This window comes from Solea solea, chromosome 11 (assembly GCF_958295425.1).
Source record: "Solea solea chromosome 11, fSolSol10.1, whole genome shotgun sequence".
Taxonomy (NCBI): domain Eukaryota; kingdom Metazoa; phylum Chordata; class Actinopteri; order Pleuronectiformes; family Soleidae; genus Solea; species Solea solea.
Genome location: NC_081144.1, coordinates 6,184,622 through 6,197,435, shown reverse-complemented (window position 1 = coordinate 6,197,435; position 12,814 = coordinate 6,184,622). Strand labels below are relative to the sequence as shown.

The following is a 12,814-nucleotide window of genomic DNA, read 5'->3' as shown; positions in this document are numbered from 1 at the left end:
AAACCAATAATGTACTCTTAAGTAATGGAAGGCACTTTTAAATGTCACGGAGGGTTAACTCCTCTGCAGAATCAGAAACATAAAGCACATCAATAAAACACTTCTTATACTGAATCCCCCCCGGAGTGGTGCAACACATCCTCCACATGTGCAGCCAACCTTAGCACAATTATTCTGACATTATAAAGAAGAATCGGGAAAAAAAAGGGTGGGAAGAAAGAAATTTTGTTTAGTCTTAATTAGGACCTGACTGAAACCCAGCGATGGTGTGATTGTCTATTCTCCCCGTCAACACTTAGCCTATATTTTGAATTTGAATGAGAGATGATTTCCTATTGTGTGTGTCTGTGTGCGCTGATTGAAAATGATGTTTTCACGGTGAAAAGCATCGCCTGTGATCGCTCTCTAACTGTCCAGGTTTAGCTTTAGGTTCTCTCTCCGTCTCCAGGTGCTTATTTTTAGTTTTCTTCCCACCTCTCTCGCCGAGATTCACCACAACAAAGGCCGTCTTACTCATTTGTGAAAACTTATGCTCGCCCACCGTTTGTTCTGAAGACGCAGAGACGGCGTTGTGTAGAGAGGGACAGAGAGTTTCTCACAGGAGAGGAGATAGTTTAGTGTTTTTTGTTTTATCAGCACCTGTCCTGCCTGTTTCAGACAAAGACCCTGTCCTGACAGCAACCGTTCATTGTGCGCTCACTCGCTCACATCACAGCACCCTCATCTGAGTCACCTCACCAAACTCAAGCCACTGAATTTGTGGATTAATCATCCATGTTGTTAAAAATGTTCGGCTCAAGATTCCTTCATGTTATCCTGATTTACTACAAAGCAGCGACTTCAACATGTTTAGATTTAGCTGCTGTTAAATCAGGACAAACTCAAAAGGTCCCATGATGAAAACAATGAGGGGTCAACATCTTGTTTTTGCTGTGTTACTAACAGAACACTGGATTCTTCTGCCATGAACAATCTTTAAAAGGAGATGTGATAACATGGTAATAGAACTGGAAGCTAAATTATAAAAGACGCGTTAGTGACAACATAGTATTGTGTTAAAATGACAGAGATTACAGTTCTTACACAGAAACGACCCCATGTTTAAGTCCCTGCATTAAAGATAAGCAGAACATCATGTTATAATGTTGAATTTCAACATTATAACATGATGATTACCAATTCTTTTCACTAGTATTTTCATATGAAGGCATTACTCTATACTAATTCTCATCAACCAAGTCGTTACATGGAAATTACTTTAGAAATATGAGACAATTAGCTTCTTATTACTGAACTGTGACGTCAAAGTTTTATCGTTATTTCACATTATATTATTTAATATCACATTGCTATTGCATATTATGACGTATTTGATATTGATAAAGTGATTAAGAGATATTTGGGTGTGGGTTTGATTGCAGGTTGCTCCTAAAATGGAAAACAAGTGTGTCAACATGTTTGTATAATATTTAACACAAACTGCAGTTCTTGATGGTGAATGTTTGCAGGTTTCTAAACCAAACATGACAAATGAGTTTAGGAGAATTTAGGCCTAATGGGGGCCCTACACATAATTTAAAATTATAAAGAAAACTGGCCCAAACTGACTAACAGTGAACAATATAACAAAAATAATATATAAGGATATGTTTATCAAATTTAAATTTAACATTGAATTGTATGTATAAGCTTTAATTACAATTGTCTACATGTTGTTTTGACACTATTTTATTTCACTCTCCATTTTTGTTATTTATCTATTCATTTTGAATCATATTTTTTTTTTTTTTTCACACTGAGATAAAAAAATCTCTTTTTCAAGTGTGTCCTGGCCATGACAGGCAGCAGAAGCACAGTTACATAGTACAACAAAACAGTCAGCAGCCATACATACTATAAAAAACATGAAATAAGCAAATTTCAGGACCACAATCATAATCATAAAACCCAACACAATCATAAAAAAAACCATAAATCAGCAAGGGCATCGATCCAAATCGTCCAGCACTCTCGTAAAAACATCCAGTGAGACCAAGTCTTTAAGTTTCAAATTTTTCTCTAGCTCATTTCAGGCAAGTCTTTTTTCCTAACTGGACCAACTTATTGAAACTGCCATCCATTGAGCCACATCACTACACAATGTTTAAACACAAACGTGCATCTTATATCGCACTATAATGTATACTGGCGGCATCAAATGCAACACATTTATTCACACCTGCTGTGTGGATCATGAAGAGCCACACAACGATTTACACTCTCGTACATTTGACCACTATACTACACCGAGCTCTTCACACGTTAGTATTTCCATTTTTAAAAACGTAAAGGAAATGACACACACACACGAGGCGACTGCCAGTTACGTTATTTTATTCCGTATGTGTATTAAATAACATATGAATCAGCATAACCCGAAAACACACACACACGCACACACACACATACAGATAAGTACAAACGCATACTTAAAAACCACACTTGTATATTTTTAGGATCAATCCGATTTGCCTATGACTGACTCTGGCGTGAATATCATGCACATGGATAATTATGCAAACAGGCAAATAGCAGAACTGAGAGCAAATAAAGGCGTTTTTTTTTTTTTTTACAACACGTGATTACACTGCTTGAGTAACAGTTACATAAACCGTGAACTGAATCTATGCCAGAGGGACCGCCCGTCCGTCCGTCGGTGTGCTACAGTTTTCTCAGGAAGGTTGCGTTGCGTTGTGTTGTGTTGTGTTCTTGTCGTGTCAGTCAGTCATTTCTGTGCGAGTCGGCGTTGAAGCCACGACACATGCATGGGAGAAGTGTTTCCGTCTTATTTTGATTAAAAGCAATGTCTCAGCTGCAGCTGTACAAGTACACACACACACACATTACCCACCCATTCTTTAAGACAATCCCTACCACCTACACAGCATATCTGATTGCACTTTAGTATCATTAAATTAAACATTTAACGCCGCCTCTTACATTCCAGTGAAAGTCGTATTGGACGGATACAGCAGCAGGCTATTTTTTTCTGTGTGTGTGTGTGTGTGTGTGTGTGTGTGTGTGTGTATGTATGTGGGAGATGGAAGGATCACTTTTGCTCCCGCCGCCAGATGATGACCATACCGGTGGAATCGGCAGACGCCAGTAAACTCTCGTCACAGTTGAAGCTGACGTCCAGCACAGGTCCACCGTGACCCTGCAACTTGTTCACTATTGCCTTGGTGTTGCGCTCGACGTCGAAGAAGTAGACGCAGGCGTCCTCGCTGCCCGTCACTGTATCAGACAGTAAAGAAGAATCAGAAAATACTTTAGTGATCCCGAGGGTGAAATTGCTTTCATTATAAGTACAAAGAAACAGAGATTCACAGCCTATACTAACATATAGTTAACACATGTATAAGACCACCACCCAAAGCCACAGCTGCACTAACTTAATAGCATTTAGGGCTGAAACAATTACTCAATTAATCGATTACTAAATTCATTGTCAACTGTTTTGATAATCGATTAATCGGTTTGAGTGAAACAAGACATTTAAGAACGTCACCCTTTCTAGGTTTGAGAAAGGCTGATCAGATTTTCTGACTTTTTTATGGACCAAACGATTAATCGAGAAAAAACAATCGACAGATTAATCTATTATGAATATAATCGTTAGTTGCAGCCCTAACAGCATTGGTAATTATCAAAATCATTTTTTACGTTTATCTAATGGTTATTACACCAGTGCGCAGAAGCTCTTTAATCGAAATTATATTTTTAATGCTAACATATAATTATTATTGTTATAGACGAAAAAAAACAGGAAAAAGAAGAATTAAGATGTCAAAATGTGTAGTTACTTACTTTCATTCCTGAACAGGAAAATGAGTTTTAGTGGTCGAATGTTTGCTTGATACATTTCTGATTTCTCAGAGAAGAAGCCCAGTTATACCCAAACTTGGGCATAAAAAGGTGAATCCAGTTTGTTATTTGCCAAATAAATAACAAAAGATTTCTAAAATATTTACGTTTTCTCTCGTTTTTATGACATCAGTACGTGAAGTAAGGTATGATATACTAAAAAGAGAATAAAAATGATATTTAAAAAGAATACTTCTGTGTCAAATATACAAGAAGTGAATAAATACGTACATATACACAGTGTATGAATAGTGTTACCTAAATAAGTGAACTGTGTATAACCTGGTATGTACAGTTAAGTGTGGAGGTATGCAACAATGGTACAGAAGGTACCAAGTTATAAACACACAAGTACAGTGGACGTCCATATTGCACAGTAGTTAATTACAGTCATTGTCTATTGACTCAAAGGACCAGAAGTTAAAAGAAAACATAACTGAAGGTTCACTGGTCATTTCATTTTGTATTGAAAATGAAAATCTCGCCGTCTCTAATCAAAGACGATGTAAACCAGTAATCTGACACCTGACCTTATTTGGAATGAGACGTTATTCATAGTCCAGTAATCATAATTCGCCGCTGCCAACGCTCCAATAGGACACAATAATCTGATTATGACGAATGCGACTTGGGTCTAAACTCCACATTATTCCCACTATATTTTGCCTGAAAGTCAAAATACCTTTTATGAGTCGAGAGCAGAAAAAGTTCCACTACTCGTGTTGAACAATTAGAAAAAGAAATGAAGTGTTCATTCGTCTTAATATTGTGACAGTGGTGACGAATAAAGCAATGAAGCAAAGAAGACTACTCGTTTGTGGAGTTCTGGCTCCTGAATGGATAAAGTTCTATTATAATAATAATAATAATAATAATAATGAGTGAACCGCAAAAAGATCAGCGATAGCTGTAAGAATATAGAGCTATTTAAGTCTTACTGTAACCAAATACTTCACTGACAGTAGGTTTTAAAAGGGATAGTTCAGGGTTTTTTTTTTCCTTCGAAAATGACTCATTCATCGACACTGACATTGCCGAGCATGCGGCCGTTTCTGTGAACCAGCCTGGACACGGTCACTAACATGGCTGCCAGCAGGGAAAGAGGCACAAACACACCTAGCCACTTAACAAAAGGCTGACCTATTGAAGTGTCCGCCTGTATTAGTTTATGTTATATTTATGTTATACGTTTGCTGCTTTATCTCGCCATGAGAATCTGCTCTATTGCTGACTTGTTTAGTAAGTTTGTGTCACTCAAAGGATTCCAAACACAGAAGTAATGAGATAACACATTTGAATTCACTGATGAATGGAGCCCTGCACTGATAACTCCCCTGTGACGTTAGGTAAAATCACTCATTTTTATCTATGGACACAAGATTTATATTATTAACATATTTTAAAAGAGTGTGGACATGCTGCCTGTTTGTCATTCATCCCTTCCATGTCTTTTTTGAACATAACGTAAGAAACCGTGCTGAAGATTCTGCAAGGTTATTTTCACGAGTAGGAAAACCCTGTTAATTGGAGCTCTGGGATGGCGTAATGTCAAATATTACTGCTCTCGTGTAAACAACTTGCCGTAGAATTTATTACATCTATGAAAAATGCATCAACCTCTTAGTTAGATAAACACGCACGCTTCAAACCGCGTAGGAAAATAATGTTGCTGGGAGGTTTTTCGAATTTAGTTGTGTTTTTTTTTTTTGTATCCAAAAGCAGCAGTAAGCTTTTTTTCCTACATTTCCTTTTTTCGCCACACTGGGCAGCCTGCAATTAATGAACTGTGGTCTAATTTTCTATTCACATACCACAGCGGGAGAGCTGAGCAAAGTCTTACCCACACAAGCCCCCTGTCTGAAAGACATGAGGGGGCAGAAGATGCTGTGAACCAGCTGGGAACCATGTTGGATTGGGAAGCTTCTCTTTAGCTGTAGTGTGCCCTCGTTGTCCACCACCCTGCCAGCGAAAATGTGGCATAAGAGATTAAATTCAAGACAGCGGTGTAAACGCATCTCCACAGACACATTAGAGGAATTAAAATGTTTTGCGTTTGAACTAAATCTCTTCACAGCTGAAGGCAAGAAATGCCTATTAATAAGCAGTGACTTTACAGACTGACCTGTACAGAAGCAGCTTATTAACACAGGCGTTGACCAGCAGAGAGGGGTCTCTGGCCTCTCGGCTGATCCAGGACCGAGCAGATATGCTGCAGATGGAGCTGCCTTCGTTCACCACCAGGCGCTTGGCTTTGGTCAGCTTCCCTGTGGGAGGGCGGGCAGAAACAGCAGAGACCGGCAGAGACACATCAACAGCTTTCTCTCTCATTCAGTGCAAAAACCAAAAAAGAAAAAAAACTCCTTTATAATTACATCCACAAAAGTAGGCCATGTTTTTGCTGCCGTTTATCAGTCTCTCTATGCATTAGCGGGATTACACGAAAACTACTGAAGCGATTTTTTTCCAAATGAATGAGAGGACAGTGTAAAAGCCAAGGAGGAGCCCATTAACTTATGGAGGAGATTCAATTCTGGGGAATACAAGGATTTTATCTTCACAATTCCTTTAACATTTTTTAACAGTTTCTCACAGAATAATGCAGGGATCAGAGTGGAAAAAGATGTAGAGTATTAGGTCCAATCCCATTTCTATTTTTTACACCTAACCCCTGGCTTAGTTACAAGGGGTGGTGATTAAAATCTACTCCTTTAAGAACACAATATGAGTGTTTGCTAAATATCATCAAAAAACGCCACTGTCATCTGTTGTTATAACATTATTGTGGACTATGGGCACTATTAAAAATATTATTAGTAAAGCAATGTTGGAAAACGTCTTCAGCACTTGGGAATACTGATGGACCAGTTTATACCATGTATAAGAGTCTGATAACAAGTCTAACCCTAAACAAAACGCTAACCCCACATTAGCTTAATCTCTGCCTCAACATACAAAACAGGGGTAAGGGCTAAGTGGTTGAAGCAAGGAGTGAAATGGGATTGAGCCTTAATATCTATGAACACAAAGACACAAGAAAATGTGGTGTGGCTAGAGGTGGTGCGATATACATCGTCTGCGATAGCATCGTCATTTGTGATTAAACGATGTGCAGATTGACAATATCGAGTACATAATTGACTTTACAAAAGCCGATTGAGACACGCACGTAAACTCCACACATTCGCAGCAGTTAACACAGCAGCAGCATTCAGTGTTGAATTTATTGAACAACTTAAGAGTCATTATAAATTAGTTCGAACTTAATTCTTGGAATTAATAGGTGTATACAGTATATAGTAATAGTACTCTTTTCCATTTGACTGAAAATTGGGGATTTTATTTATATTAATGACGTTTTTTTTAAAAACTCTTTGCATATATTTTAAAGCTTATGTTTGAAGACAATAAATGAGGGTTGTTTCTTTAATATTGTGTCCATTGCTATAACCTGTAAGCAACAATCAAAGAGTTATAAGTCAGAAAATTAAGGATATCGGCTAAATAAAAAATAATATGGAGATGTCATTTCTTTACTTAAATACTTTTTTTACTTTAATACTTCAGAATATGCTTTTAGAGCATTTGTTTTTACGCTCTGCCAAATGGATCATACCTGTGGCCATATCAAAGAGGAAGGAGAAAATGCTTCCCCTGTCATCGCCAGCCCAAAGGATCTTGCCCGGAGCATCAAAGGAGAGCGACAACACGCGGCCTGTGAGCTTGCTGGAGCCCCCCTTCACCTTCTTCCCAGTGGAGATGTTTACCACCTGCAGGTGATGCTTGCTGTTTCCCACCTGGAAACCACAACTTGGAGTGAGGACCTTCATTATTTCCACAAGGCAGCACTGAGATGACATTACATTAAGTCTCTTATGGTAAATGTAATGAACTGTGATCTATACACGACATACTGTATCAAGATTGAATGCACCATGTGCTGAAAATATACAAAATATGATGTGTGTTACACCGACAGAGTTTAATCCAACACTAATCATTGTCTATAAGGCAGGTGAGACAAACGACAGGCCAGCAAAACCCTGTGCAAACCTGATTTAAAATTCTGCTCTACAGAAATTAATGTGTTCCTGCTCAAATCCCTTATTGTTCTGTCAAACAAAAACAAATCTCCATCTCCCTCATGTTTCACTTAATGAAGCGTAAATGGACACTGTCGTTTACAACCCTGCTTACTCTTCACATTCTGCTCCTCAATCAAACTGAAGAGCAGATTTAATTTAGAACCGTCCAAGACATTTTCCACTCTGGTTGTGACTACAAAAGCTGATATTTGATACAAAACGATCAATACCTGGAGAGTGTAAATATGCATGAAGCCATTTAGAGTGGGATGAAAGGATAGCAACGTGAGGCTTGGTTTGCCTATGCACAACATTTTTACATGATATTTCACACACGAAATGGCAATGTTTGAATAAAATAAGATACAGATTTATTTGACAGCATGCACTAAAATCTGAGGAGGTAATTACAACTGCTAAACTAACGTTCTCTCATTTAAGCTTTCTTGGGACACTAGGGCTGTGTGTCCATCATGGTAGCGTACAGTTTGGTACAGTATGGTACGGTTTGGAATGGTAAAGCTTTGGGTCGGGCTTGTGTTTCGATTGAGAACAGTACATTTACTTGGCAGGCCGTGTAGTGTGACGTTGTACCGGTGTGACAACAACTAACGCAACACAACAAGCCTCTGTCGGCCTCTGTTGGTCATATTGGCAAGTGCAAGTGCGGAAACACAAACAAACAGACATACAGACTGCTTTTTTTCTGCTAAATTTGTGGCACTTGTCTCAACAAGATGTCAAACTAAATTATCCTTGGGATATTTACACCAGTTGCAAGAGGGTGACATTCTTTTGTCGCAATAAGATACACAAAAAGTATTAACAGGTTTTAACTACTGCCTTTACTCACATTTAGTCCAAAATAATATCAACGTAATGGATGGACTCATGACTGATAAATAAACATAATGAATGATTTAACATATTGCCAATACTGCTAATACATATTATATCATAAATTAAATCAAATATAATTTTTTTTTTTTAAAGTCAAGGACGCAAGAAAAAAAGTAAGATGCACACACAACTTGGTTTATAGTTTATAAAATGAAAACTAAAAATACAGCAGGCGAGATGAGGATCTTCATACCATAAGAAATCATGACTTGAGAACATATAACTGTAAAAAGGTATCAAATGGGACTCACCACAGTAAGATTGTTATTCATTGGCTGGAAAGTGCAGCAGAGCAGCTCGCTGGATTCTGGGTCTCTGACCTCTCGGATGCAACGACCATCCTCTGTGTTCCAGATGCGCAGCATCCCGTCAAGTGACGTTGACACTATAATGTCATTGCTCAGAGACCACGCAAAGTCTGTGACAGGACCTCCATGGCCTTTAAGTGTCACCTTCACACTGGGAGGAGACGGGGACAGAGTCATGATGGACAGGGTTCCGTCCAACGAGCAGCAAGCCAGCAGGTGCTTGTCGTCGTTGGCGAACTGCAGCCGTGGAACTATAAGAAGGAGGGCAATGACGTAAGTGTGGAGAAGATACTGATGATTAACATTTTGATTATTATACATTTAACTTACTCACCAGCAGAGTCGACATGTTGGTCAAATATGTGGTGCATGCCAGCAAAAGCATAATTTTCACTCAGTGTTGTGTCTCCTGCCATGGCACGACTGGCCTCTGCCACGGAGGTGGGCACCAAGCTGCCCGGAGGCCTGCAGCCAGGAACAAAACACCACCATGTAAGCATGTAAACAACGCACCTACCATTCCTTGCCTTCAGAATAAAATAAGGAAATATATTAGTTAAGTCATCTAATATCAATTTTACTGACAAAATGCATATAGATGCAATGTAATAGATAAAAGGAGAAAGAAGGCCAGGTTTCCTGGTACCTCTCATCATAGACAGCTCTGTTCATCTGGGCTTGTAGCTGATAGGAGCCTCTGCTGACGGACCGGCGGTGACCACGAGCCCCTTGGGCGCGGGGGTCCTCCTCAAAGTCCTACCCAAGAGGAGAGGAGAGGAGAGGGGAGAGAACCTCATAGGAGTGAGTGCAAGCAAAGACAATAATTGTGACCACAAATAATCATAAAATCATAAAATAACCATCAATATTGAAAATTAAAATGCAATTTTAATTTAAGGACACTGCTCATATACACAGGGAAAGCCAGCCATTTCAACCAAGCTGCTCAGTTTAATATTCAAGGAGTTTTGTTGGCTATGCTGCTGATTGATGCAACCTAATGTCTGACCATCCAAATGGCTTTCACATGCTATCCAAAATTCTATGCTTTTATCAAATGAGTACCCTGCTAGTACACCCCCTGCTATTCTTTCTCTTTTACTGGCCTTTCTGTTTGTTTTTATCTGACCTCCATGCGGTCCAGTGTGGTGCGGGAGCTGCGCACACTGCTGGCCCTGAAGCTGCTCTGCTCAGACAGGGGCCCGTAGCGCAGGGCCAGCAGCTGACTGCGCAGCCTCAGGTACTGCCTGCGCAGTCCTGGCTCAAAGCCACACTTGGCGTTCTCTCTGAGCAGCTGGCTGCGTCGGCGGATGTACTGAGTTCGGAACTGTGGAAACGTAGGCGTGCGGTAAGCATTGTACCTGGGGAGGAGAGGAAGTGACACACCACAAACAATAAGTCACAAGTGATCCATAAGAAATTGCACATCTGAATGGCTTTTTTTATCATTTGAAAGGATTAGAGCCTAACTCAGTCTTACCTTGCGTCCACTGCCAAAACCTGCTGCCAAACTGCTGCCATTCCACAAGCACTCTGGGTAAAACTGAAGCCACTGCCAGAGCAGATCCCTGTCAATATACACACAGCTCATAATTATACTATGTTCCAACCTATCCAATCGAAATATCCACTACTATAGTTAATAGCACACTTTTACTTAAATAAATTAAACCACTAGATCCATAAATGTTTTTAATGTTCACCTTAGACATATGTGCACCCTAATTCAACAGCTCAGAGAGCCTGAGCCAGTCTCCTGTGTCATGCTGCTCTTCATAAAACAAATATCACAGCCTAGAGTTTAGCACTTTAGCAGCATCTCTTTTGCAAGAGTGCAAATCTGTGCGAAACAATTCTGTTTGTAGAATGCGTGTAGGTCAGGACAATATTTAATCTAAAAATAGCTTGAATAAATATTGCATTCCTTTGTTCCTCCCTTTCTTCTTTTGGGTATGTATTTTTCCATTTAACAAATATTACCTAGCACCGTCTGAAAAACGTAATAAAGAGATTGGGAAAATAAATAAATATTGAGCCTCTTGTAGTAAGCCATATTGAGATTTTATTGAAGTTTTGATGATATGTTCAGTCCTACTGTTCTCTATCCAAGATTTTCTAACTACAGCCTGGCCTTGAAAATCTTAGACAGAAAACAAAATGAGAACAATTCGATAAAAATCACCATTCTCTGTAATATTGCAAATCAAACCACAATTTCACAATTTCAGTCAAAATAATCACAATTAAATATTCATTCAAAATCGTTCAGCCCTAACTACAAGATCTTGAGCTATTGATTTTCACTATGTTAAGCTTATTTATGAATGCTTCAATGCCCTCGCCACAAGGACTTATCTTATGTTATTTGCAAGATACTTCCATACTAGCAGAGTATTCTTTTAAAAAATACAGTATAACTTCTTTTAAGAGTAACAACAGTATGCTTCCAAGCAAAGATGTTAAGACAATGGCTGAATAAATCTAATGCACAATGTGGGTATGATGGACCTGTGCTGTGTGTATTGTGTATTTAGAGCTGTAGGTGTTCTACTCTCCTCTAATTAATATGAGAATAACAGCATGGATGCTACAGTCATATATATAAAATTTTACCCCACCCTTCATCATCACAACATTGACTCTGGTGATGATGCAGGATGAAATGGCACCACAGTGGAAAACACCACGATAATGTGATTTTAACCATGATGTCTGTTACGATACTCATTAAGGTGACAAAGAAAACGGTGATAAAAAAATAAATAAAACAAAACAGTAGTCGCATGAGAAAAGAAAACGGCACAAAAATATTAGACGAGTTTCTCCCCTGACAGCTAAAGCTACCTGACGCTAGCATGTTAGCAACTAGCATGTTAGCCACAACATCATTCGCGATGTCCTCGCATAATCCACTTCCTGCTCATTGTTCGGTGTACACAAAGAGTCTATATGTTGTTAATTCTACATACAGTTCGGAGGTTTCATTGTGGTGACGCGACAAATAAAAAAAGGGGAGAACGTTGTGTGAAAACGACTCACCTTCCTTAGCTTCTCTCCATCGCTGCTGTTTTTTTCCCCTATCAGGTCACGTGACTCGGCGTAAACCAGCCAAACCCCCAGTGAAGCCACATGATGACCCACAGCTTGGTGTGAAGTCAATCTGCTACAAATATCACACATTAACCACGGGGTATAGGAAAAATAATATCAAAAGTTGTTTAAATTAATTTACATGAATGGAAATGTATTTATACTTCATTAATTAGAGATCAAAGGTCACTCAGGCTTCACCCACATTTCTCTTTTTAGCTTAAAAAGGTATAAATTCTGCTTCAGATACTCAGTGTGATAGGTGTTTTTTAGGTTTGTTATTATCGCCACAGTCACGCAGCTGTCCTGACACATACCTGAAATGTGTTTAATTAAATCTAAAATGAAGACGTAGAAAAGCAGATGTAGCCTCATTTGCTCACATGCTTAAATAATTATTCTCATGAAGTGTTTGAAGAATCACTGCTTAAAATCTAGATATTGGTCTAGATTTGGGCCATTTTGCAAGGTTAACAGTCATTTCCAGTGATCACCAACATCATAATCTAATCGTTTTAGCCTTGGGCCATA

The 12,814-nt window shown here is 38.9% G+C and overlaps 1 protein-coding gene across 1 annotated transcript; it reads right to left on the bottom strand.

Annotated features, from left to right (window-relative positions):
* Positions 1 to 3,051: 3,051 nt before the first annotated feature.
* wdr13 (WD repeat domain 13) lies at positions 3,052 to 12,319 on the bottom strand. The gene is made up of 10 exons (XM_058643896.1): positions 12,233 to 12,319; positions 10,674 to 10,761; positions 10,323 to 10,554; positions 9,840 to 9,949; positions 9,528 to 9,658; positions 9,137 to 9,444; positions 7,517 to 7,697; positions 6,026 to 6,167; positions 5,744 to 5,862; positions 3,052 to 3,273 (listed from the first exon to the last, which is right to left on the bottom strand). Exons 2-10 carry the CDS (start codon positions 10,712 to 10,714, stop codon positions 3,089 to 3,091), a joined length of 1,449 nt encoding a protein of 482 aa, XP_058499879.1. The 5' UTR covers positions 10,715 to 10,761; positions 12,233 to 12,319; the 3' UTR covers positions 3,052 to 3,088.
* Between the last annotated feature and the right edge of the window lie 495 nt (positions 12,320 to 12,814).

Excerpts from the sequence above, each read along its gene's own strand:
- wdr13 (XM_058643896.1), bottom strand. The coding sequence starts at position 10,714 with ATGGCAGCAGTTTGGCAGCAGGTTTTGGCAGTGGACGCAAG. Across the intron at positions 10,555-10,673 it reads GTTTTGGCAGTGGACGCAAG|GTACAATGCTTACCGCACGC; the intron begins GTAAGACTGAGT and ends TCTCCTCCCCAG. Across the intron at positions 9,950-10,322 it reads CCACACTGGACCGCATGGAG|GACTTTGAGGAGGACCCCCG; the intron begins GTCAGATAAAAA and ends CCTCTTGGGTAG.